At 42.6% G+C, this 22,313-nt stretch overlaps 1 protein-coding gene across 1 annotated transcript; it reads left to right on the forward strand.

Moving 5' to 3' along the window:
- The first annotated feature begins 25 nt into the window (after positions 1–25).
- On the forward strand, positions 26–21,801 carry GLOD4 (glyoxalase domain containing 4). Its single transcript, XM_059998094.2, has 9 exons — positions 26–163; positions 2,957–3,006; positions 3,567–3,687; positions 7,430–7,574; positions 12,970–13,106; positions 13,878–13,964; positions 14,232–14,345; positions 14,436–14,522; positions 20,141–21,801. The coding sequence occupies exons 1-9, from the start codon at positions 74–76 to the stop codon at positions 20,204–20,206; spliced, it is 897 nt and encodes a 298-aa protein (XP_059854077.1). The 5' UTR covers positions 26–73; the 3' UTR covers positions 20,207–21,801.
- The last annotated feature ends 512 nt before the right edge of the window (positions 21,802–22,313 follow it).

The raw sequence follows: 22,313 nt of genomic DNA on the forward strand, positions 1-22,313 counted from the left end.
GGTGATCAGTGACGTCACTACCGCGCCGGCATCCTCTGTGGGCGGTGCGGCGCTGTACGAGTAACGGCTGGTCATGGCGTCTCGTCGATCTTTGCACTTCGTGTTCAAAGTGGGAAACCGCTTCCAGACGGCTTGTTTCTATCGTGATGTCCTGGGAATGAAGGTGGAGACGGGGCGGAGAGGGGTTGGCGCGCGAGGGGGTCGCGGGAGGCTGAGCCCCACATGGCCGAGGGAGGGGAGAAAAGGGTGTGATGTGGATTTCAGCGGGAACCCGGGTGTCCGACCTTAGCCCCTAGACTTCCCATTAGCTCTGTGGTTTTCAACTTCAGGAAGAGCCGTAAGTCGCGGCTTGGGTTAGATGGACTTTGAAAGGGGGTCACACTTACTAGTCGCCGATTGTGTTGCCCACACACGTTCTTTCATTTAAGTTTATTCACGAATGTTTATTCCTGCCCTTGCGAAGCTTCTAGTCTAGTGGGAAAGGCAGTAAATAAAAAGTTATATATAATACTCCTCCGGTGAACAATGACTCTCTTCTGGTTTGGAGCCTTTCGGTTTAGATATCAGCATTAGTCAGAGTTCTGCTTCTCTTGTTGCTGGTTTGAATGGTCTCTTGGATATTCAGTCTCTGGGTGAGTGCTCCAATTCTTCTCTCCATAGTCCAGATCTAAGTGTGAAGTGAGAAGCCATCCTCGTCTCCAACACCTGGAAGTCGCCTCTCTCCAGCTCTGAGCAGCTGTGATTCTGCAGAGATCACCTGGGTGGCAAGCGCTGGTGGAAGCTATTGGGGAGCTTCCTGATAAGCAGGGACTTTAGATGTTGTCAACTGAAACAAAAATGCATAACCTAAAATTTTCGAGTTAAGTTCTTTTTGGGAACCTTACTGAGGACTATAGCCTGGAAGACAGCCTCTCAGATAGCTCTGAGGAACTGCCCCGAAGAGGCAAGGGCGGAGCTAGAATATATATGAGTTTGTTTCTGGGGGGAAAAAAAAACAAAACCACGTAGTTGAACATCAAAAGATTACTGCTAATCACAAAAACAGACATCTCAAGTTAATGCTTCTTTCTTTTTTTTTAACTTGGGATTTTTAAAAATAAACTTATTTATTTTTGGCTGCATTGGGTCTTCGTTGCTAAGCACGGGCTTTCTCTAGTTGCGGCGAGTGGGGGCTACTCTTCACTGCGGTGCGCGGGCTTCTTATTGCGGTGGCTTGTCTTGTTGCGGAGCATGGGCTCTAGGCGCGTGGGCTTCAGTAGTTGTGGCTTGGGGGCTCTAGAGTGCAGGCTCAGTAGTTGTGGCTCATGGGCTAAGTTGCTCCACGGCACGTGGGATCTTCCCGGTCCAGGAAGTGGTCCCCTGCATTGGCAGGCGGATTCTTAAGGACTGCACCACCAGGGAAGTCCCAGAAGATGGGTTCTGGATTCATTGAAATTATTCCTTAGATATGCATCTTAAATATCTAGGGCCAGCATCCAAAGCATGGAATGCTTCTTGTTTTTCTCCATCCTGAATTCCCTTCAAGGTGCACTGTTGGTGGGCCACTGCAGTAGCTGATGCCCTGGTCCTTGTAGAAATGGAGTTGCAGGCGACATTCTTTGTTTACAGTGTGCAAGAGTGCGATTTAATGTAAAGACACCGCAGGAGACATGGAGTGCAAAGGGAGTTACCTGAATTCATCAGTCATTTAAAAAACATCACCCACTTCATGGTTCTGTGTTGGGCTTTGGTGACAAAGATGAAAATAACCCTGGTATCTGTCCTCAATTAAAGCTCCTGGCTTGGAATGGGGGTGGGAATTGTACATTGCTGATGGTAACGGTACTTGAAATTTGATGATGGAAAACCACAGAGCTCTCTCTTAATGTGTTTCCTCATTGATAAAAGGGTGGTTGTAAAGATTAAACACATTATTATATGTGTAGTATTTGACACATGGTATGTCTTATGTAAGTGTTAGCTACCATTATTATAAAAGTACAACAGTAAGAGAGCTTTAACTCTAACCTGGTCCTCAGGAAATAATTCATGGAGACCTTGTACTTGAGGTGACCTCTAGAGATAGGTGGGATATCCATAGACCTAGATTAGAGGGAGGAGTATACTAGAAAAACTGAACAGCCAATGCAAAGTTAAGATATGTTTGGGAAGCACCACTAGTTTTATGTGCCTTTAGTTTTTTGGGTTTTTTTTTGTTGTTGTTGTTGGCTGCTCCACACGGCTTACGGGATCTTAGTTCCCTGACCAGGGATCGAACCCCAGCCCTGGCAGTGAGAGCGCGGGGTCCTAACCACTGGACTACCAGGGAAGTCCCTGATAGTATCTTGAATAATATGCTAAGGAATTTGGATTTGATGTCATAAAAAGTGGGGAGCTCTCTTACATTTTAGAACAGGGCAGTGGTGTGATCAGAGCTGTGCTTTAGGGACTTAATTTTATGGTGGTATTAAGGAAAGAGATCAATAAGATGATTTCTAATAAATAGTCTGTGAGAGATGTGATGGGAGCTTGAACTGGAGCAGTAGCTGTGGGACTCAAAAAGGAAAACAGAAACTGACACATTGAGAGCCTACTGTGTAGTAGGTTCTGTGTCAAATGCTTTAATAAATTATCTATTTTCACAACATATTAGGAGACTCAGATCCTAATATGTTGTTCTCAGAGTTACACAACTACTAAGTGAAGGCCACACTTTTTTCACTACACAGTACTGCTTCCCGATCTAAATATAATAGATTTACAACTTTGGTTGGTTGCCTGACCCTTGGTATCAAGCCGATCTTTCTTACCTCTACTACTTCCAGCCTGGGAAAGATATACAGCTCGTTATCTTTTGTTTGTTTTACACAGAAAGCTTACAAATAATAATGTCTGTGTTTTGACATTTTAGTTTGTGCTAAATATGCTGTGTGTACTACTAGGACAGCTTTGCCATTAATTCTCATTCCCTTACCAGATTCTTCGGCATGAGGAATTTGAGGAAGGCTGCAGAGCTGCCTGTAATGGGTATGACCCCTTGTTTCTTAAAATCTTCTTTAGTCTCTGAATACTCCTGAAGAACAGAAAGCAGTTTCTCAAAGCGAGTAGAAGGCAGTAGAATAAATTAAGGAGGCAATAAATTAGGGAGGCAGCTTCAGGGTCACAAATAAGTATATGCTGTGGATGAAGCAGTGTCTTATGGAGTATCTCTTAAGTTAGTAACCATGGCAAGCTGAGAAATTCCAAGGCCTGATGGGAATTGCATGCTTGACAAGTAGGCAAAAAATGAGTTAAGGTCAGGTGGGACGGCTGTCCCTATAGGATTCAGCTCCCTACTTTAAAGAAAAGGTAAACGAATCTTTCCCTCAAGTAAGTGCCAGACAAATGGTCTTTTGAGCCTTTGGTGATGGGGCCCATGAGCGCTGTGCACAGCTGCTCTTAGCACCGGCTGAGGTCATCTCATCCTTATGGGTACTTGGAGGACCAGAAGGGACTGCCCACCTCTTTGTCCCAATAGTTCTTTGGGGGCAACCTGAAGCAGATTTTGTCTGTGGTCACTGGGTTCATTTTTTTTTTCATTTTTCTAGGCCTTATGATGGAAAATGGAGTAAAACAATGGTGGGATTTGGACCTGAGGATGATCATTTTGTTGCAGAACTGACTTACAATTACGGCATTGGCAACTACAAGCTTGGCAATGACTTCATGGTAAATATCATTTTGTTCTAGCAGATTTTTGGCTGTACCTTTTAGAGAGGTCACTGATACGGCTGTAGATAACGATGACTACTGATTGATGGCTTTGGGGTGCAGTTTAGTGATTAGTTTTTTGATATTTTCTATTTAAAAAAGAACAAAACCAAGAAACCTGCTTGGGCCCCTGTCTCCAAGCTGGCTCAGGGTGAAATGTGTTCTCCCACCACTTAGGAATCAAGCTCAAGACTTAGAGACAGGTTTGAAGGAGACAAGACTCCCCTGGGGGAATGACTGAATCTCAGGAGGTGGAAGGGCCAGAGTCAATGGTTCGTCAGGTCCTCATCACCATCCAGGGAAATATTTTCTCTCTAGTGGACAGTTGTGATTGGGGTGAGTGATTGCAGTGAATCCTAGTCAGAGAAAAATCTGAGAAGGTTTTAAGGATAGAAAGAAGGTGTCATTGCATGCACCGCATTCATTAATGCATTCAAGAATTCAAGTTATTGTGCACCTGTTATAGTAATAGTGTCTATCATTTGCTGAGCAGTTACTGTGTGCGAGAGGGAATGTCACTGGGCCCAAATACATAGCAAGAGAGGAGTAACTGATTCTTACCCAGAATCTACTGAGCAACTCTACCTCATGCTAGATGTTATTTTGCTCATTTGATCTCGCTATTCCTGTTAACTCATGTTAAAATAATGGTACCTAGATTGAAGTTTGTAGGACCAGATATATATAAAAGTGTTTTGTAAATGGAAAGGACTGCTCAGATATAACATATTAATACATTTCTCTTTCTCACTCTCCATGCCTCTCACTAATTTATTCATTTAACAGATATTTATTGTGACTTGCTCTATGCCATGTACCTTGTTAGTCCTGGGGATACCATTTAGAGTATGTTCCCTGGCCTAAGCAGTTTCCTGTCTGATAGGGGAAACAGGTAAAGAGACAACAAGAGTACCGTGTGATAAGTTCTAAGATAGGGATAAGAACAGGGGAATGTGGGAACACACAGGAGGAATTTCCAGCCTGTGCTCAGACAGATGAGAGTTCAGGGACGGCTTCCCAGAAGTGACGTCTGAGCAGGGTGAGGGGGGCAGGGTGGGAGGGTGAGATGGCTGTCCTCAGCATGTGCACAGGCCTGGAGGTGAGAGGGAGCATGGCGCTAAGAGAACTGTGAGTGACTCACTCTGGCTGGAGCTTAGTGTGTGAAGAAGGGAGAGTAGAGTTGAGGCTGGAGGAGTGAGCAGGGGCCACATCATATCAGGACGTTCAGACTTTATTCTGAAAGCAGAGTGGAGCCACTTTTAAGCAGGGGAATGACGCAGTATTTGCCATGCACAAGAATCCGTGGCTAGAGCAGGGAGGTTGGGTTGGCAGGGAGCAGGACTGGAAGTGACGCCACCAGCACACAGGATACACAGCAACCTGCAGTTCCGTAACTAACAAACGCAGCAGTAGTGGGGGAGGGAGGGAGAGGATGGATTTGAGAGATGTCAGAGGTAGAGTTCATAGGATTTGGTGATTGAGTGTATATGAGGGTCTCTGTTTCTCCTTATCTTTCTTTTCTTTACTCTCCAAATTTAAATCAGGGAGAAAAAAAAAGAGCAAAACCATCTTGGTGCCATAAACATTTAATCGGCTCAGGTCAAATGTTGATCAGTGGGCCTGCAGGTACTAGAAGCCATGTAGGTGGAGAACAGCTTGGTGGCTCTACTGTGGGTCTTCCCAGGAGACTTTGGTAGTAAGAGAGCCCTGATGAAAGGTGCCTTCTGTGCTGCTCCTCAGTTCATGGAACACAAAGAAAAACAGGTTAAATAGAACTCCCATATGTATAAAGAACCCCTGTATAGTGAAAAGAAGAGGAAGTCTCTTAAACATTGAAAAAGATGTTCAACTTCCGAGCTGCCATTTGTCATCTATCAGATTGGCAGAAATCAAAAGGTGTGATAACACACTGTGAGGAAGGGTGTGGGAAAACTGCCACACTCATGCATTACTAATAAGAGTGTGAAGTGGTACAGCCTCAAGTTTGGCAGTATCAAAATAATTAGTGCCTTTACCCTTTGACCTTGCAGTTTCACTTCTAGGAGTTTAGTTTATGCATATGTTAACAAATATGTGAAATGACCTATGTATTAAATTATTTATTATTGAGTGTCTGCTATGTGCCAGGCACTGTTCCACGAACTTCGGATAAGCGGTGAACAAAACAGACAGAAATCTGTGCCTGGTAGGGGAGGGGGCCCAGGGCCTGACAGACAACAAATAATAAATTTCAATGAGGCTTCCCTGGTGATGCGGTGGTTGGGAGTCCGCCTGCCGATGCAGGGGACACGAGTTCGTGCCCCGGTCCGGGAGGATCCCACGTGCCATGGAGTGGCTGGGCCCGTGAGCCATGGCCGCTGAACCTGCGCATCTGGAGCCTGTGCTCCGCAACGGGAGAGGCCACAACAGTGAGAGGCCTGCATACGGCAAAAAACAAAATAAAATAAAAAAATAAATTTCAATGAATGAATAAATAATATAATATAATATAATGTAATATATGTTATTGAATATTTTAAAGGTGATTATTGTAATGGGGTAAGAACAGAACAGGATAAGGGGGGTTGGGAGTATGGGGCAAATGACCGGTTTTATTTATTTATTTTTTTTGCAGTACGCGGGCCTCTCACTGTTGTGGCCTCTCCCATTGCGGAGCACAGGCTCCGGACGCGCAGGCTCAGCGGCCATGGCTCACGTGCTCAGCCGCTCCGTGGCATGTGGGATCTTCCCAGACCGGGGAACGAACCCGTGTCCCCTGCATCAGCAGGCAGACTCTCAACCACTGCACCACCAGGGAAGCCCCCACTTTTAATTTTAAGTGGGGCGTTGAGAGCAGGTTTCCATGAGGAGGTGACATCTGAGCAAAGTCTTGGAGATAAGGGAGTTAGCCGTGTGGATATCTCGGGGAAGAGCATTTCAGCTAGGAAACAGCCGGTGCAAAAGCCCTCAGACAGCGCCTGGCACGTTTTAGAAAACGTGAGGAGGCCAGCATGGCTGGAAAAGAGCCAGGGGAGAGGGGGAGGAGGGGGGCTCAGAAATGACATGGGTCAGATTGTCTTGGCCCTTTCAGGCCATCGTAAGCCATCCGTGAGTGAAATGAAGAGCCATCAAGGGTTTTAAGCAGAGGAACAACAGCATGGGGTTGCCATCTTGAGATAGACTGTAGGGTGGGTTTCAGAAAGTTTACTCCGGCTGCAGAGTGGATGATGGATTGACAAGACTGGAGGCAGAGAGAGGCTGATTTGCAGTCCAGGCTAGAAACGAGGCCGGGCACATCGGAAGGCATAGTGCGCATTCTTAGGCATTTTGATTAATTTAAATAAAGAATGCCTCGATAGTTGGTTTATGTATTTTGGTTTAAAAAGCAAAATTAAAAAGAGAACATTTTAAATAAGTAGCTGGCGAACCAAGGGTAAGATCAAGATTTCTCTGACCAGATCTCAAGTGAGGAGAGATTATCTTTGGTATTAAATGAATCAACTTTCTCTGGCATTTGTGTTTCTGTCCTACAATTCACAAAGTTTAGAATCTTTGTGGGAGAAAAATGTCCAAAACCTACTTCAAAATTACTAGCAGAAAATTTTGAATGCCAATTAAATCTTAGGTGATTTGATGTAAAGGCAGTGGGGTTTTGCTTCATTACCTTCTATAAAAGATCTGTTGTGATTACGCACTTGGATGATACTGTTGTTTGCCATAGGGTATCACGCTCGCTTCTAGCCAGGCTGTCAGCAACGCCAGGAAGCTGGAGTGGCCACTCAGTGAAGTGGCAGAAGGTGTTTTTGAAACCAAAGCCCCAGGAGGATATAAGTTCTATTTGCAGAACCGCAGTCCACCTCAGTCAGGTAATTATCCCCACACTGACAAAAGCCCTCTGTCTAAAGGCTTCTGATGGAAGGAGAGAGGGAGCTCAATTTCTGTCTCTTGTGGAGTCTTTCTATATTGACATGACACATCTTTCCCAAGCCAGTGTTGTTATTTGTCCTCTAAGAAATTATATTCTCATATCAGAATTTGAGTGCATCACTGTAGGGGTTATGGACTGGTTCTATCTATTCTACTGGTAATGTATCTGTTTAGGATACTTCCAGCTGCAGATATTCGGTACCCAACTGTAGCTTGAACGGTAAGAAAATGTTTTAGTTCACAGAGCAGGCATTCTCTGGGTAGGAAAGACTTCAGGGTTAGTTGATTCAGCAGCTCAGCAATGGCATCAAGAACCCAAATCTTCTCTCTCTGCATCCTCTTGTCCTCAAGGGTCTGCTTCTCCCTCTCAGGGTTGTAGGGTGGCTGCCAGTAGCAGTTGGGGCTACCTGCCTCCACATTCTCATCTGGTAGGAGGAAGAGAAACTGACTTCCTGTGGCTCTTTTTTAAGAGCACAGCAAAACTTTCCCAGAATCTTCCAGCAACTTCCTGGTCAGAATTGATTCCCATGCCTGCTCCTGAACCAATCGCTGGCAGGCAAGAGAAATAGGATTATCCTTAGACCGGTTAGTCGTATCTTGCAGCTAAGGTCAGTTTCCCAGACTACAGTGCTGGCTCTTGGTCAGTGTGGGTGAATGAAGTGAGGAGCCCACCACCCTGACTGCCGCAGTGAGTGGGAGAGAAACCGCATGACGTTTCACGTACGAGGCATCCTCGTCACACATGTATTTAATTCCTGCAAATTCTGCTACCTGCTCTGCCAAGAGAAAAACAAAAGCAAGAAAAGGGAAAAAAAAAATACTGGTGAATAGCAAGGGCACTTCTGCCTGTCATTCAATCAGTGAACACAGGCCCCTAAGTGCACCTGAGGTGAAGACATTCTCTTTCCCCGCTGGTCTGCCTCAAGTCCCCAAGGCCCCTCAGACTGAGCCTGACAGTTGTGTTTATTGCTACTTGCTTTTCTTTCTTTTTTTTTTAATATTTATTTATTTATTATTTATTTGGCTGCGTTGGGTCTTAGTTGTGGCAGGCAGGCTTCTCTCTAGTTGTGGCGCATGGGCTGTAGGGCGCGGCGGGCTCTGTAGTTGCCCCGCAGCAAGTGGGATCTTAGTTCCTTGACCAGGGATCGAACCCTCATCCCCTGCATTGGAAGGCAGTAGGGAAGTCCCCACTGCTACTTGCTTTTCATCTGGAGCTCAGCAAAAGAAAGAGCGATGTTCCAGTGTGGGAGGTTAGGCTGGTACTGTGGGACGTACTGAGAGATGGTATTTCTGAACTTCACTGGTAATGTAAGGGATTCCTATGAGTATTTTTATTGATAGGTGATAGGTGTTTTATATACTAACTTTGAAACTTAACTCCTGCCACTCATTCCATTATACATTTTTTCCCTAGTCTTAATGATGTTTCAGTACATAAAATAATACAGGACCTCACAATCATAAGGTTTTTTTTTCTTTGCTTTCTAGATTTGGTTTTTATATTCCAAAGATATCAATTTAGGGTATTGACATTAAAATTCAAATATTTTCTAATGACATCATCTTGATTACCTCCAAATAACTTGAAAAGTTTTCCATAGAATCTTTTTTTTTTTTTTTTTTTTTTTTTTTTTTTGCGGTACACAGTCCTCTCACTGTTGTGGCCTCTCCCGTCGCGGAGCACAGGCTCCGGACGGGCAGGCTCAGCGGCCATGGCTCACGGGCCCAGCCGCTCCGCGGCATGTGGGATCTTCCTGGACCGGGGCACGAACCTGTGTCCCCTGCATCAGCAGGCGGACTCTCAACCACTGCGCCACCAGGGAAGCCCCATAGAATCTTTTCTTTGGTCACTATTTTTAATTTTTTAATTTTTAATTTTTTTTATTTTTTTGCGGTACGCGGGCCTCTCACTGCTGCGGCCTCTCCCGTTGCAGAACACAGGCTCCGGGCGCGCAGGCCCTGCGGCCATGGCTCACGGGCCCAGCCGCTCTGCGGCACGTGGGATCCTCCCGGATCGGGGCACGAACCCACGTCCCTTGCATCGGCAGGCGGACTCTCAATCACTGCGCCACAGGGAAGCCCTGGTCACTATTTGTTTTTTGAATTTTATTTTATTTTTTATACAGCAGGTTCTTTTTAGTTATCCATTTTATACATATTAGTATATATATGTCAATCCCAATCTCCCAATTCATGACACCACCACCACCTCCCGCCACTTTCCCCCCCTGGAGTCCATACGTTTGTTCTCTACATCTGTGTCTCAATTTCTGCCCTGCAAACCGGTACCATTTTTCTAGGTTCCACATATATGCGTTAATAAACGATATTTGTTTTTCTCTTTCTGACTTACTTCACTCTGTATGACAGTCGCTAGATTCATCATAAGATGTTTTTGTTCTTTGGAATGATAATACCTTTGGGGCATTAATTTCTGGTTGGTGATATAGTCAAATCTATAAGTCTAGCCTGGTGTCCATACTTCTTTGAATGAATCACTCCTGTGTAGTTTCACCCACTATGACTGTTCCTGCCCCTACCTCCCTTCAGGGTCTGAATCACCTGGAATTTGTTGATGTCTCAGTGAATGGGGAAAACTAAAACAGTCTGCCAGGTAGAGGCACCTGTGAGAAACACCTTGCTTTAGCCATGGTATTGCTTGTCTAGAAAACGGGACTAAGGCAGTGAAAACTGAAGGAAAATGCACTGAATTTATCCTAGTCAGATACAGACTTGGAACAGCTCTTCAAAAAGTCACTTTACAAACTCCTTAAAGAAAAATTTTAGTATAGTATCTAAAAAGACTATCCAAAAAGACTTTTAAGATACTCGTCAAACAACTTATGTCTCAGAAGCTGGAGTTTCTTCATATGCTTCAACTAAACAATATATTGTAACAGACAGGGTACAGAAGCAGATGTAAGAATCCAGCTATCTTCTACTAATCCAGACCTTAAAGAGATTCACAAAAACGTAAAACGATGCTGTTCTTGTCATTGCTTGTTTTGGAAAACACAAGTTGTTTTTCACAAAAAAAATGTAATATTATTTTTAAATGAATTAATATGTAAATTTAAAAAGTCATTTTACAATATAAAAGTTTCCAATAATGATAAGTGTTTAAATATAACTTTTATTCTTTTTACAAAAAAAATAGATTTTTTTCCCCTAGACACACAGATACGCAAAAATAAGGAAGAAGAAAAGAGATAACCACTGTTAACATTTTACTTATTTTATTTATTTGGTTGCACTGGGTCTTAGTTGCAGCATGCATATGGGATCTAGTTCCCTGACCAGGGATCGAACCCGGGCCCCCTGCATTGGGAGCATAGAGTCTTATCCACTGCACCACCAGGGTAGTCCCTGTTAACATTTTAGAGTATATCTTTCCAATCTTTTATCAAAAGAAATAAATATATAATTAAATATATATGGGATTCCATTGTGTGACATTGTAGGAAGAGAAACAGTTGTCTGTTGTTAGATATTCATGTTGTCTCTGGTGTTTCGTTGTTATGAGCAACACTGTGATGAATGTCTTTGTGACAAAAGGCCTTCATACATCCGCAGTCACTTCTTTAATTGCTGAAAATGGGATTGCTCTTTCAAAAGCAGTGGAGGGTTTTTAGATACATTTTGTCAAATTGTTGCTCAGAAACATACTAATTTACACTCTGCCATTATTACATGATTGTGGTTTTTTCCCCCTGTACTATAACAGTTAACACTGTGAACTTTTAAAATTATTTGCTAATTAGATAACAAAATGTTTTATTTGAATTCTATTTATTTATTTATTTTTGGCGTGTTGGATCTTCGTTTCTGTGCGAGAGCTTTCTCTAGTTGTGGCGAGTGGGGGCCACTCTTCATCACGGTGCGCGGGCCTCTCACTGTCGTGGCCTCTCTTGTTGCAGAGCACAGGTTCCAGACGCGCAGGCTCAGTAGTTGTGGCTCACAGGCCTAGTTGCTCCGCGGCATGTGGGGTCTTCCCAGACCAGGGCTCGAACCCGTTTTCCCTGCATTGGCAGGTGGATTCTCAACCACTGCGCCACCAGGGAAGCCCCTTATTTGAATTCTAATTTCTTTGTGAGGTCAAACATGCATTCATATGTTCATTGACTGTTCCAGTTCCTCCTTTTGTGGATTACTGCTTCGTGCCTTTTGCTTATTTTTCCAGGACGTGCATCTTTTCCTTATGATGTTTAAAGGTGATTTAAATATTAAGGACTTTTTGTCATATATGTTGTTAAAAAAATGTTTCCTACTTTGTTTTATTCTTTAATTTTGATAGTAATCCTTTTTTTTGATTGTTGTCTAGGGGTTTTCCATTTCATGTAATTAACCTAGCACATTTTTTTCTTCATGGTTTTTCTATCTTTAGTGTCAGATTAAAAAAGATCTTTCTGGGCTTCCCTGGTGGCACAGTGGTTAAGAATCCACCTGCCAATGCAGGGGACACGGGTTCGAGTCCTGGTCTGGGAAGATCCCACATGCTGCGGAGCAACTAAGCCCATGCGCCACAACTACTGAGCCTGTGCTCTAGAGCCCGCGAGCCACAGCTACTGAGCCTGTGCGCCACAGCTACTGAAGCCCTCATACCTAGAGCCCGTGCTCCACAACAGGAGAAGCCACCGCAGTGAAAAGCCCGTGCACCGCAACAAAGAGTAGCCCCCGCTCACCACAGCTAGAGAAAGCCTGCACACAGCAACAAATACCCAACGCAGCCAAAATAAATTGATAGATAAAATAAATATTTTAAAAATCTTATTTATAAAAAAAAGTCTTTCTCCACCCCAAAATTGTTTAAATAATCACCCATTTCTAGTATTTTCACGGTTTCAGTCTTTAAACAATCCTTTAACTCATTAGGAATGTATTTTGCCATTTAGTTTAAAGGTGTAGCTTCTTCCCACCAAATAAGAAGTCAGTTATCTTTTTTTTTTTAATTATTTATTTATTTTTGGCTGCGTTGGGTCTTTGTTGCTGTGCGTGGGCTTTCTCTAGTTGCGGTGAGCGGGGGCTGCTCTTCATTGCGGTGCACGGGCTTCTCATTGTGGTGGCTTCTCTTGTTGCGGAGCACGGGCTTTAGGCATGCAGGCTTCAGTAGTTGTGGCACGTAGGCTCAGTAGTTGTGGTGCATGGGCTTAGTTGCTCCGCGGAAGCCAGTTATCTTAATGCCGTTTATCTTTATTGAATAATCTGCCCTTTCACACTGACTTAAAATCCCTTTCTTATAAACTAAATTCTTATATATACTTGAGCCTGTTTGGGTCCTTCTCTTCCATTCCTTTGCACTGCCCTGTTCATTCCTGCTGTTTCGTTACCCTACAGATCCTGTATTAAAAGTAACTCTAGCAGTGTCTGATCTTCAGAAGTCCTTGAACTACTGGTCTAATCTACTGGGAATGAAAATTTATGAAAAAGATGAAAAGAAGCAGAGGGCTTTGCTGGGCTATGCTGATAACCAGGTGAGCAATCTTGGAGAGAAATAATCTGTTACTATGAGTTTGGCTTATAAATAAAGTTAACATGAAGGTTATTCTCATAGTTTCTTCATAGTAATTCAATATTTAGGACAGAAGAAAATTAAAATTGCTGGTAAGCTCACCACCCAGATATTACCTTTGTTTATATTGGGGGAATGTGTCCTTTCAGGAGTGGATTTGCTGAGTCAGAAGAGATGTAGGCAAGATTTAATGCTGTAATGATAATCTTTTTTTTTTTTTCTCTTAATAACTTAGCATTTGAGCATGATTTAGTCCTTTTACTTTAAGCCAGAAGGTCTACTCCTAGGAATTTATTTTACAAACGTACTTATCCTACACGTGCACAAAGAAGTATGTACAAGGTTATCTGCTGCGGCATTGTTTGTAATAGCAAAATATAAGAAATAACCTAAATGCCCTGTGGATTCAAGCAATAGTTCAACCATTTATGGTTCATCCATAGAATGGATTAGTAAGCAGCCATCAAAAAGAATGAGGCGAGTCTCTATGTGCTGAGATGGTAACATTAATTGGAGAAAAACAAGGGACAGAATGGTGCATAAATTATGCTACCATTTGTGTAAAAAAGAGAAAAGGCTATATGCCTGTGGATGCCTGCTGACTGGTTGCTTCTGGGGTGAGACTAAGAGGGAGACTGAGAATTTACTTTATTCCTTTAGCCCTGTTTGAATTTTTTTCTTTTACCATGTAACCTGTTCCGAAAAATAAACCCGCTTTCTCATGTCTTTTCAGTGTAAGCTGGAGCTACAGGGCATCCAAGGGGCAGTTGTTCATGCAACAGCTTTTGGACGAATTGCCTTTTCTTGCCCCCAGAAAGAGGTAATGTTTGGTACCAGGTCTTTTGTTTAAACTCTGTGACTAGCTAGTTCAAACAGCTAGGAAACTTGACCCTCCCTTCTCTAGGTTCATGTTGATTGTGGCTTTGGTATCAGGTTCAGCAGTTGTCTCGAGCAGCTGAGATATAAAATCAAACAAGTGGCGCCAGAGTTTTCTGGTTGATCTGAGATTCCTCTGGGGCTTTCGAGGACCACAGCCCAAGAGTGGTGTGGGACCCCTTGCTCACTTTGCTTTTTTGTTTTCCTCAAGTTGTCAGACTTAGAAGATTTGATGAAAAGGGAGAACCAGAAGATTCTGACTCCCCTGGTGAGTCTGGACACTCCAGGGAAAGCAACAGTGCAAGTTATCATTTTGGCCGACCCTGTAAGTATTACCTAGGAACAGGACAGGCTGCACCAGGGCTTTCTTCTGAGGTGTCTTTTTGCCAAATTTCTTTTCTCTCTTTTGGTGTAGGATGGACATGAAATTTGCTTTGTGGGGGATGAAGCATTTCGAGAACTCTCTAAGATGGATCCAGAGGGAAGCAAATTATTGGATGACGTGAGTCTCTTTTCTAAATTTATCTCACCTTCAGCTCAAGGGGGTGCTGTTAAGTGTGTATGAAGAAGGACCCAAGCATCAGGGCCAGTTCTTACTTTCAGAACTGTGTCCTTTTGAGGTGACTTTTTGAGCCAGAGGCTTGTGTCAACTTCATTGCCACCTATGTGACTCTTATCTGGGTGCAGTATGTGTGCCTTCCCTCCACCTCGGGCTGCCTTGGAGAACCACTGCTGCTAAATACATCACTGTTCTGCTCGGTGATCGGAAGTGCCCCGACGCCACCCCCTCTCACTACCTTAGCCCCTTGGTCATCTCTTCTCCACTCTACAGCATCGTTCTCTTCCTTCCTAGCAAATTGTTCTCATAAGCATACAAACTAACTCTAGTATCTTCTAAAAATCTTTTATTGACCCCATATCCCTTCTCCAGATTTGTTTTAAAAATCTCCCTACACGCCGTTTCTACTTCTTACCTCCCATTCACACTTCACTCTGTTCTGCATTGGCTCCTGTCACGCAGTGAGACGCTCGCGTTGACATCATCGGTGACCTCCTCTTGCCAAATCCAGTGACTGTTTTTCTATCCTCATCAAACACGATCTTTTAGCAGCATGCAGTGTTGTACCCCAGCTTCTAGCACATACCTCATATGTAGCTGGAACTCAGTGAATACTCTGCTGCTGCTGCTGCTGAAAGGAATGAATCAATCTGTCCTGGTTCTGTCGCTTAGGATCTATGTGACTGACCTTAAGAAATTTACTTCAAGTCTCTAAACTGTAGTTTCTTATCCAAAAATTTGAGGAAATAAGATTATCCACCTCATAGGATTGTTGTGTTGTTTATAGAGCTTGGCAAACTGCTGACATAATAACGGACACTCAATTGTTGCTCATTAAAGCTGGAAATGTACAAAAAATATAGCGTTTACAAATTTTACCATAAAGGAAAATAGAATCTCAGGCAACCTCTTAGTTGACAAATTGGCTAGATTGTTCTTCTTGCTCTTTCATATCACTGACCAACTTCCTCCTCTTTTTTTATTTTAAAATATTTATTTACTTACTTTTATTTGGTTGTGCGGGTCTTAGTTGCAGCAGGCGGTATCCTTAGTTGTGGCTCACAGGCTCCTTAGTTGCGTTGTGGCCTGTGGGCTGCTTAGTTGCAGTACGTGGGCTCCTTAGTTGTGGCATGCGTGTGGGATCTAGTTCCTTGACCAGGAATCGAACCTGGGCCCCCTGCATTTGGAGCACGGAGTCTTATCCACTGCGTCACTAGGGAAGTCCCCAACTTCCTCCTCTTTTGAGCTCTCTTCTCCCTTGATGTTGGGGATCCTGCCATCTTCCTATCTCTCTGACAGCTTCCCCTCAGCCACAGGCATCTTTTTCTGTGACTGATCCTGAAATGATTTCGCCCACGGTCCCATCTTGGCTGTCTTTTACTCTCTCATTGTACATTCTTTCTCTTCTCTGAGTAGAAGTTACCTGTTACTCTGGTCATCTCTGCGCAGAGCTTCAGCCATCATCCATTCTCAACTTCCTAACTTCTAGTTCCCACTCCCCACTAAGCTCTAAATGAGCATTTTTCATTGTTGTTACTGCGGTAAAATATACATAGAATTAAAGTGTACAGAAAGTTTAGTGTCCACTTTGATGAGTTTTGACAGTTACATATACTCGTATAACCACTACTCAAAATATAGAGTATTTTCATTGTTATAGCAAGTTCTGTTGTGCCCATTTCTAGGTCCCAACCCCTCCTCCCAGCAGCAACTACTGTTCTGAATTCTGTCATATGAATTTTGTCTGTCCTTGGACTTCATATAGATGGAATGGCTTCTTCCAGTCAATGTAACATTTTTGAGATTCCTCAGTGTAATTGTACATGCCAGAATTCTTTTTTCTTTGCTGAGTGGTATTCAATTTTATGAATATAACAATTTGCTTATCCATTCTTCCAATGGTGGACATTGAAGTTTTTTCCAGATTTTTATCTATTTTAAGGAAGACTGCTCTGAACATTCTCACGTAACTCTTCTTATGGACATGTGTTTCATTTCTCTTGGGTAAATACCTGGGAGGGGAATTGCTTTTACTTTCTAAGAAACTGCCAAACAGTTGTCCAAAGTGATTGAACCGCTTTACACTATTGGCCATGTATGTATAGAAGAGTTCCAGCTGCTCTGCATCCTCACCAACATTTGTGTGTTGTCTTTTGTCCGTTTCTTTCTGTAACAGATTTTATTTTTAATATTTCATGATTTAAAATTCCATATATGCACAAAAGAGTACAAAATCCCTATGTGACTGTCACCAGTCAACTCTGCCATAATTTCTCATCATTCCTTTCCACCCCACTTGTTTTTTTGGCAGTGGGGATATTTGTTGGAGAATTTTAAGGCAAATTTCAGACATCATGGCATTTCAACCCTAAATACTTAAGTATTTTACACATTTTAAGATGATTTGAAAAGTGAAAATTACAACATTGTAAAGGAACTATACTCCAATAAAAATAAGTTTTAAAAAAAGCAAAAATTAAGGAATTTTCATATATACAATATTGATATAATCACACTTAAAAAATATATCCTTTTTTTTTTTTACAGTTAACACAGTGTTATATTGCCTCCTTATATCAACCTCTTATTTATTTATTTCATTGCGTTGGGTCTTCATTGCGGTGCGTGGGCTTCTCATCACAGTGGCTTCTCTTGTTGCGGAGCATGGGTTCTAGGCGTGTGGGCTCAGTAGTTGTGGCTCGTGGGCTCTGTGCAGGCTTCTCATTGCTGTGGCTTCTCTTGCTGTGGAGCATGGGCTCTAGTCACATGGGCTCATTAGTTGTGGTGCACGGGTTTAATTGCTCCACGGCATGTGGGATCTTCCCGGACCTGGGATCCAACCCGTGTCCCCTGCATTGGCAGGTGGATTCTTTTTTTTTTTAACATCTTTATTGGAGTATAATTGCTTTACATATATCCCATATCTTCTCCCTCTCGCATCTCCCTCCCACCCCTCTAGGTGGACACAAAGCACCGAGCTGATCTCCCTGCGCTATGTGGCTGCTTCCCGCTAGCTATCTGTTTTACATTTGGTAGTGTATATATGCCATGCCACTCTCTCACTCTGTCCCAGCTTACCCTTCCCCCTCCCCATGTCCTCAAGTCCATTCTCTATGTCTGCTTCTTTATTCCTGTCCTGCCCCTAGGTTCTTCAGAACCCTTTTTTTTAGAATCCATATATATGTGTTAGCATACAGTATTTGTTTTTCTCTTTCTGACTTACTTCACTCTGTATGACAGTCTGTAGGTCCATCCACCTCACTACAGATAACTCAATTTCATTTCTTTTTATGGCTGAGTAATATTCCATTGTATATATGTGCCACATCTTCTTTATCCATTCATCTGTTGATGGACACTTAGCTTGCTTCCATGTCCTGACTATTGTAAATAGAGCTGCAATGAACATTGTGGTACATGACTCTTTTTGAGTTATGGTTTTCTCAGGGTATATGCCCAGTAGTGGGATTACTGGGTTGTATAGTAGCTCTATTTTTAGTTTTTTGAGAAACCTCCATACTGTTCTCCATAGGTGCTCTATCAATTTATATTCCCACCAACAGTGCAGGAGGGTTCCCTTTTCTCCACACCCTCTCCAGCATTTATTGTTTGTAGATTTTTTTGATGATGGCCATTCTGACCGGTGTGAGGTGATACCTCATTGTAGTTTTGATTTGCATTTCTCTAATGATTAGTGATGTTGAGCATCCTTTCATGTGTTTGTTGTCAATCTGTATGTCTTCTTTGGAGAAATGTCTATTTAGGTCTTCTGCCCATTTTTGGATTGGGTTGTTTGTTTTTTTGATATTGAGCTGCATGAGCTGCTTGTATATTTTGGAGAGTAATCCTTTGTCCATTGCTTTGTTTGCAAATATTTTCTCCCATTCTGAGGGTTGTCTTTTCATCTTGTTTACGGTTTCCTTTGCCTTGAAAAAGCTTTTAAGTTTCATTAGGTCCCATTTGTTTATTTTTGTTTTTATTTCCATTTCTCTAGGAGGTGGGTCAAAAAGGATCTTGCTGTGATTCATGTCATAGAGTGTTCTGCCTGTGTTTTCTTCTAAGAGTTTTATAGTGTCTGGCCTTACATTTAGGTCTTTAATCCATTTTGAGTGAGTGAGTTCTACCTCTGAAATCCTTTGTCTATCTACTTCCCTTTTGAAAAAGCTCTCATTTTCACCTGCAATACTGCAAAAGCCTCCTCCCACCTTCCAGTCAATCCCTGTTGCTAGCACTAGCTCTCTAAAGCATCAATCCAGTAATTTAAAAAACGGTTTAGGGGCTTCTCTGGGTGGCTCAGTGGTTAAGAATCCACCTGCCAGTGCAGGGGACACGCGTTCGAGCCCTGGGTCCGGGAAGATCCCACGTGCCGGGGAGCAACTAAGCCCATGCACTACAACTACTGAGCCTGCACTCTGCAGCCCGCAAGCCACAACTGCTGAGCCCATGCGCTTAGAGCTCGTGCTCCGCAATGAGAAGCCGGCGCACCGCAAAGAAGAGTAGCCCCCGCTCACCACAATTAGAGAAAGCCCCTGCGCAGCAATGAAGACCCAGAGCAGCCTAAATAAGTAAATAAATAAATAAAATTTTTAAAAAAGAGACTTCAGTTTTAAGCTGGGCTCCCCTGCCCTCCCTGCCCACAAGCCCCTTTCTATGACCTCAACCTCATGGAATGGTAGGATAAAAGGACTCTGGTGGAACCAAAACATATTGTTATTAACAAGACTTCTTTTTTAATTAAGAGGTTCCAAACCAAACAGTACCAACATCAGCGGAATGGTGTGGGAGGAGGCGTGGAAAAAGGAAATCATTCCAGGCTCATTGCTAAGACGTCAAAATAGCTTTTCACATTTGGTCTCATCATTACACTGAGTCTCCTGAGCACTAAAGATTCTTGAGAGCCCACCCAGACTCTGAGAATGACAGCACTTTCTGTTCCAAAGAGCCCACAGCGGGGTGTGCTTGGCCTGCTCTCCAGGCAGCGTCAGCCGCACTTTCCGGCTGCAGGCTCTGCCCTTTACTCTGCAAAATGAGAACTAACAAGCGATTGCTTGATACCCATCAGCATCCTCTGTCAAAGTAAACACAAGACTCTATACTGAATGAACATTTTTTCTTCTTTTTTTAGTTAATTAATTAATTTTTTGGCTGCGTTGGGTCTTTGTTGCTGTGCCCGGGCTTTCTCTAGTTGCAGTGAGCGGGGGCTACTCTTCGTTGCGGTGCGTGGGCTTCTCATTGCGGTGGCTTCTCCTGTTGCAGAGCACAGACTCTAGGCACGTAGGCTTCAGTAGTTGTGGCACGTAGGCTCTAGAGGGCAGGCTCAGTAGTTGTAGGGCATGGGTTTATTTGCTCCGCGGCGTGTGGGATCTTCCCGGGCCAGGGCTCGAACCCATGTTCCCTGCGTTAGCAGGCGGATTCTTAACCACTGTGCCACCATAGAAGTCCCTGAACATCTTTTAATTGTTAATTTCTTGATTGTGGGCAGTGCAGTGAGGTATGAAGTAGACTATGTGTTTTATTTTATGGATTGAGAATAAATAAATATTCCAATTCTGTTTCTATAGGCAATGGCAAAAGATAAAAGTGATGAATGGTTTGCTGCACAAAATAAACCAAAGGCTTCAGGTTAACGGAAGACATCACGTGGAACAAGCATTAGTGATTCCTGTCGAACACCTGTGAGGCCTGATGTGTGCATTATGTGACAAATGTTCTCACAACGTGGTGGTTTCCTGTGTGGGCAGAGAGGCTGGGTGGTGAAGATTTGTGTATTTTTATCTTTGAGAGCTCTGATATATTTTAGAGAGAAGATCCTATCATTATCAGTCCATTTAGAGGAGAGCTCTTGCTGTCATCTGTGCCATCCCTGGAAGGGTACATTTTTTGTGTAACTGTATTACATTAGTAATCAATTCTTCTGCAGCCTGGGACAGCTGTATTGAACAGGACCTTTGGTTGGGAATGGAGGCAATTTTGATAAGTATGTAGATTTAATGAGAACAAATAAACCCAAATCAATTGCTTACAGCAGGAGTACTTCCAGTACCTGGTGACAGTATGCTGTTCTAATGTCTTAACTCTGGCAGGCCTTGACCAATAAAAACTTTTAAAGAAATTTTGTGCCTTGAACCAAAAGACTTGGTTAACGTTCCCACATTTTTTGCTTTAAATTTTTGAGTAGCCAGAGAAAACAGACAAAAGGATCTAATGTATTATGTTGCTACACGCCTGGCTCTGTGCTAGTTTCTCTCTCTCCCTCTCTCTCTCTATGTATATTTTTTTCTTTTAATCCTCATAAGAAGAGACCATGTTAGATTTCTTAGTGATGAATTAAATGATTTCTTCAGCATGAAAAACTTTTTTTTAATATTTTCTTGTTTTCTATTTGATTCTGCAGAACAAATCAGTTTTAATCACTGGAAATAGAATTAAGTTGGGCATAGTTATTATGAAATGTTTTTTGAAATTATGCTTCTGAAATCAAGCTGTTACAACCAACCTGTAAGACTCATTATTTAAAGTGGTTGCCAGGTTCAAACTATAGGGAAAAAACTGATGAGATTGGAAATGATTGACTCAGAAGATATCTGTTCCTGTACAATATACATGAAATTACTTGTAAATCATAGCCTCTGCTGTTCTCCCTTGCTGGCAGGGTAGGGTATGGAAATTTCAGAGTGAGTTTCAGCTCACCTTCTGATAGGGCTATCTTAACCTTCACTGAGAGGAGAAAATTATTTCCCAGCTCCACAGCACTTTTCATTCCACTTAAATTCTCTATCTTAGGGAAGCAATTGTGGGTTTCAAAGCAAATCAAGCTATGTTCCTCCTGTCGACAGTTGGTTCACTTTTTTTTTTCCTATGCATGGGGAAATTATTATATGAATTTTGAATAATCAAGTAAATGCCTCTGTCTTCTTTAGACTATGATTTGTTAATTCTCAGATTTTCTAATTAATAATTAGATTATTAATTCTTGATGTTTATCTCTGGTAATACTGTTCTCCTGAAAAGAAACTATACTTCTCCCAGTGTATTAGGCTGTTGTGATGTGGCCTTTCTTTTTTTTTGGCTGCGTTGCACGGCATGTGGGATCTTAGTTCCCTGACCGGGGATCAAACACGCACCCCCTGCATTGCAAGGTGGAGTCTTAACCACTGGACTGCCAGGGAAGTCCCTGATGTGGCCTTCTAAGTTTGTTATAGTAAAATAAGTGGTTTATGTAAGTACTAAACACATGCCAGATTCCTCTTTATCTGTTTATCTTATGTTGTAACATACCCCCAATTTTTTCTCTTAAATGTACAGCTATGCATGAGAGAACTGAATGCTGTTTATCTACCTGGGACATTTTAGCTTCATGATATCAGCCTCCTTTTATTTCTCTCATTGCCTGTCATTTTTCCTTTGTTGCAGTCTTCAATATTTTATTCATCCTAAAACCATTTACTGTACCACTTTGGCCTTTTATCAAGCAATCCAAAAGTTTACCTCTGCACAGGGCAGCTAGTAATTTTAAACCAAAAGTTACTACTTTCCCATCTCTGGGAATGGTATAATCAGCTACAAAACAAGGTTTAAAGATAGTTTTGCCCAAGCTGGTGTTTTTAAACAGATGAAGTTGGGAAGTTCCTCAGTTTCTCCAGAGTTGTGTTTTCAGAGTAGTCATTTTATTTTTCGACTTGAGGGGTTGTGGTCCTAGCATATTAAGTTGAAGTTCAAATATCTCTTGAATTT

Source organism: Delphinus delphis, chromosome 19 (assembly GCF_949987515.2).
Source record: "Delphinus delphis chromosome 19, mDelDel1.2, whole genome shotgun sequence".
Lineage (NCBI taxonomy): Eukaryota > Metazoa > Chordata > Mammalia > Artiodactyla > Delphinidae > Delphinus > Delphinus delphis.

Coding starts and splice junctions, on each gene's coding strand:
- GLOD4 (XM_059998094.2), top strand. CDS start 74: ATGGCGTCTCGTCGATCTTTGCACTTCGTGTTCAAAGTGGGAAACCGC. Junction 3,688..7,429: donor AGCTTGGCAATGACTTCATG/GTAAATATCATT, acceptor TGTTTGCCATAG/GGTATCACGCTCGCTTCTAG. Junction 14,346..14,435: donor TTATCATTTTGGCCGACCCT/GTAAGTATTACC, acceptor CTTTTGGTGTAG/GATGGACATGAAATTTGCTT.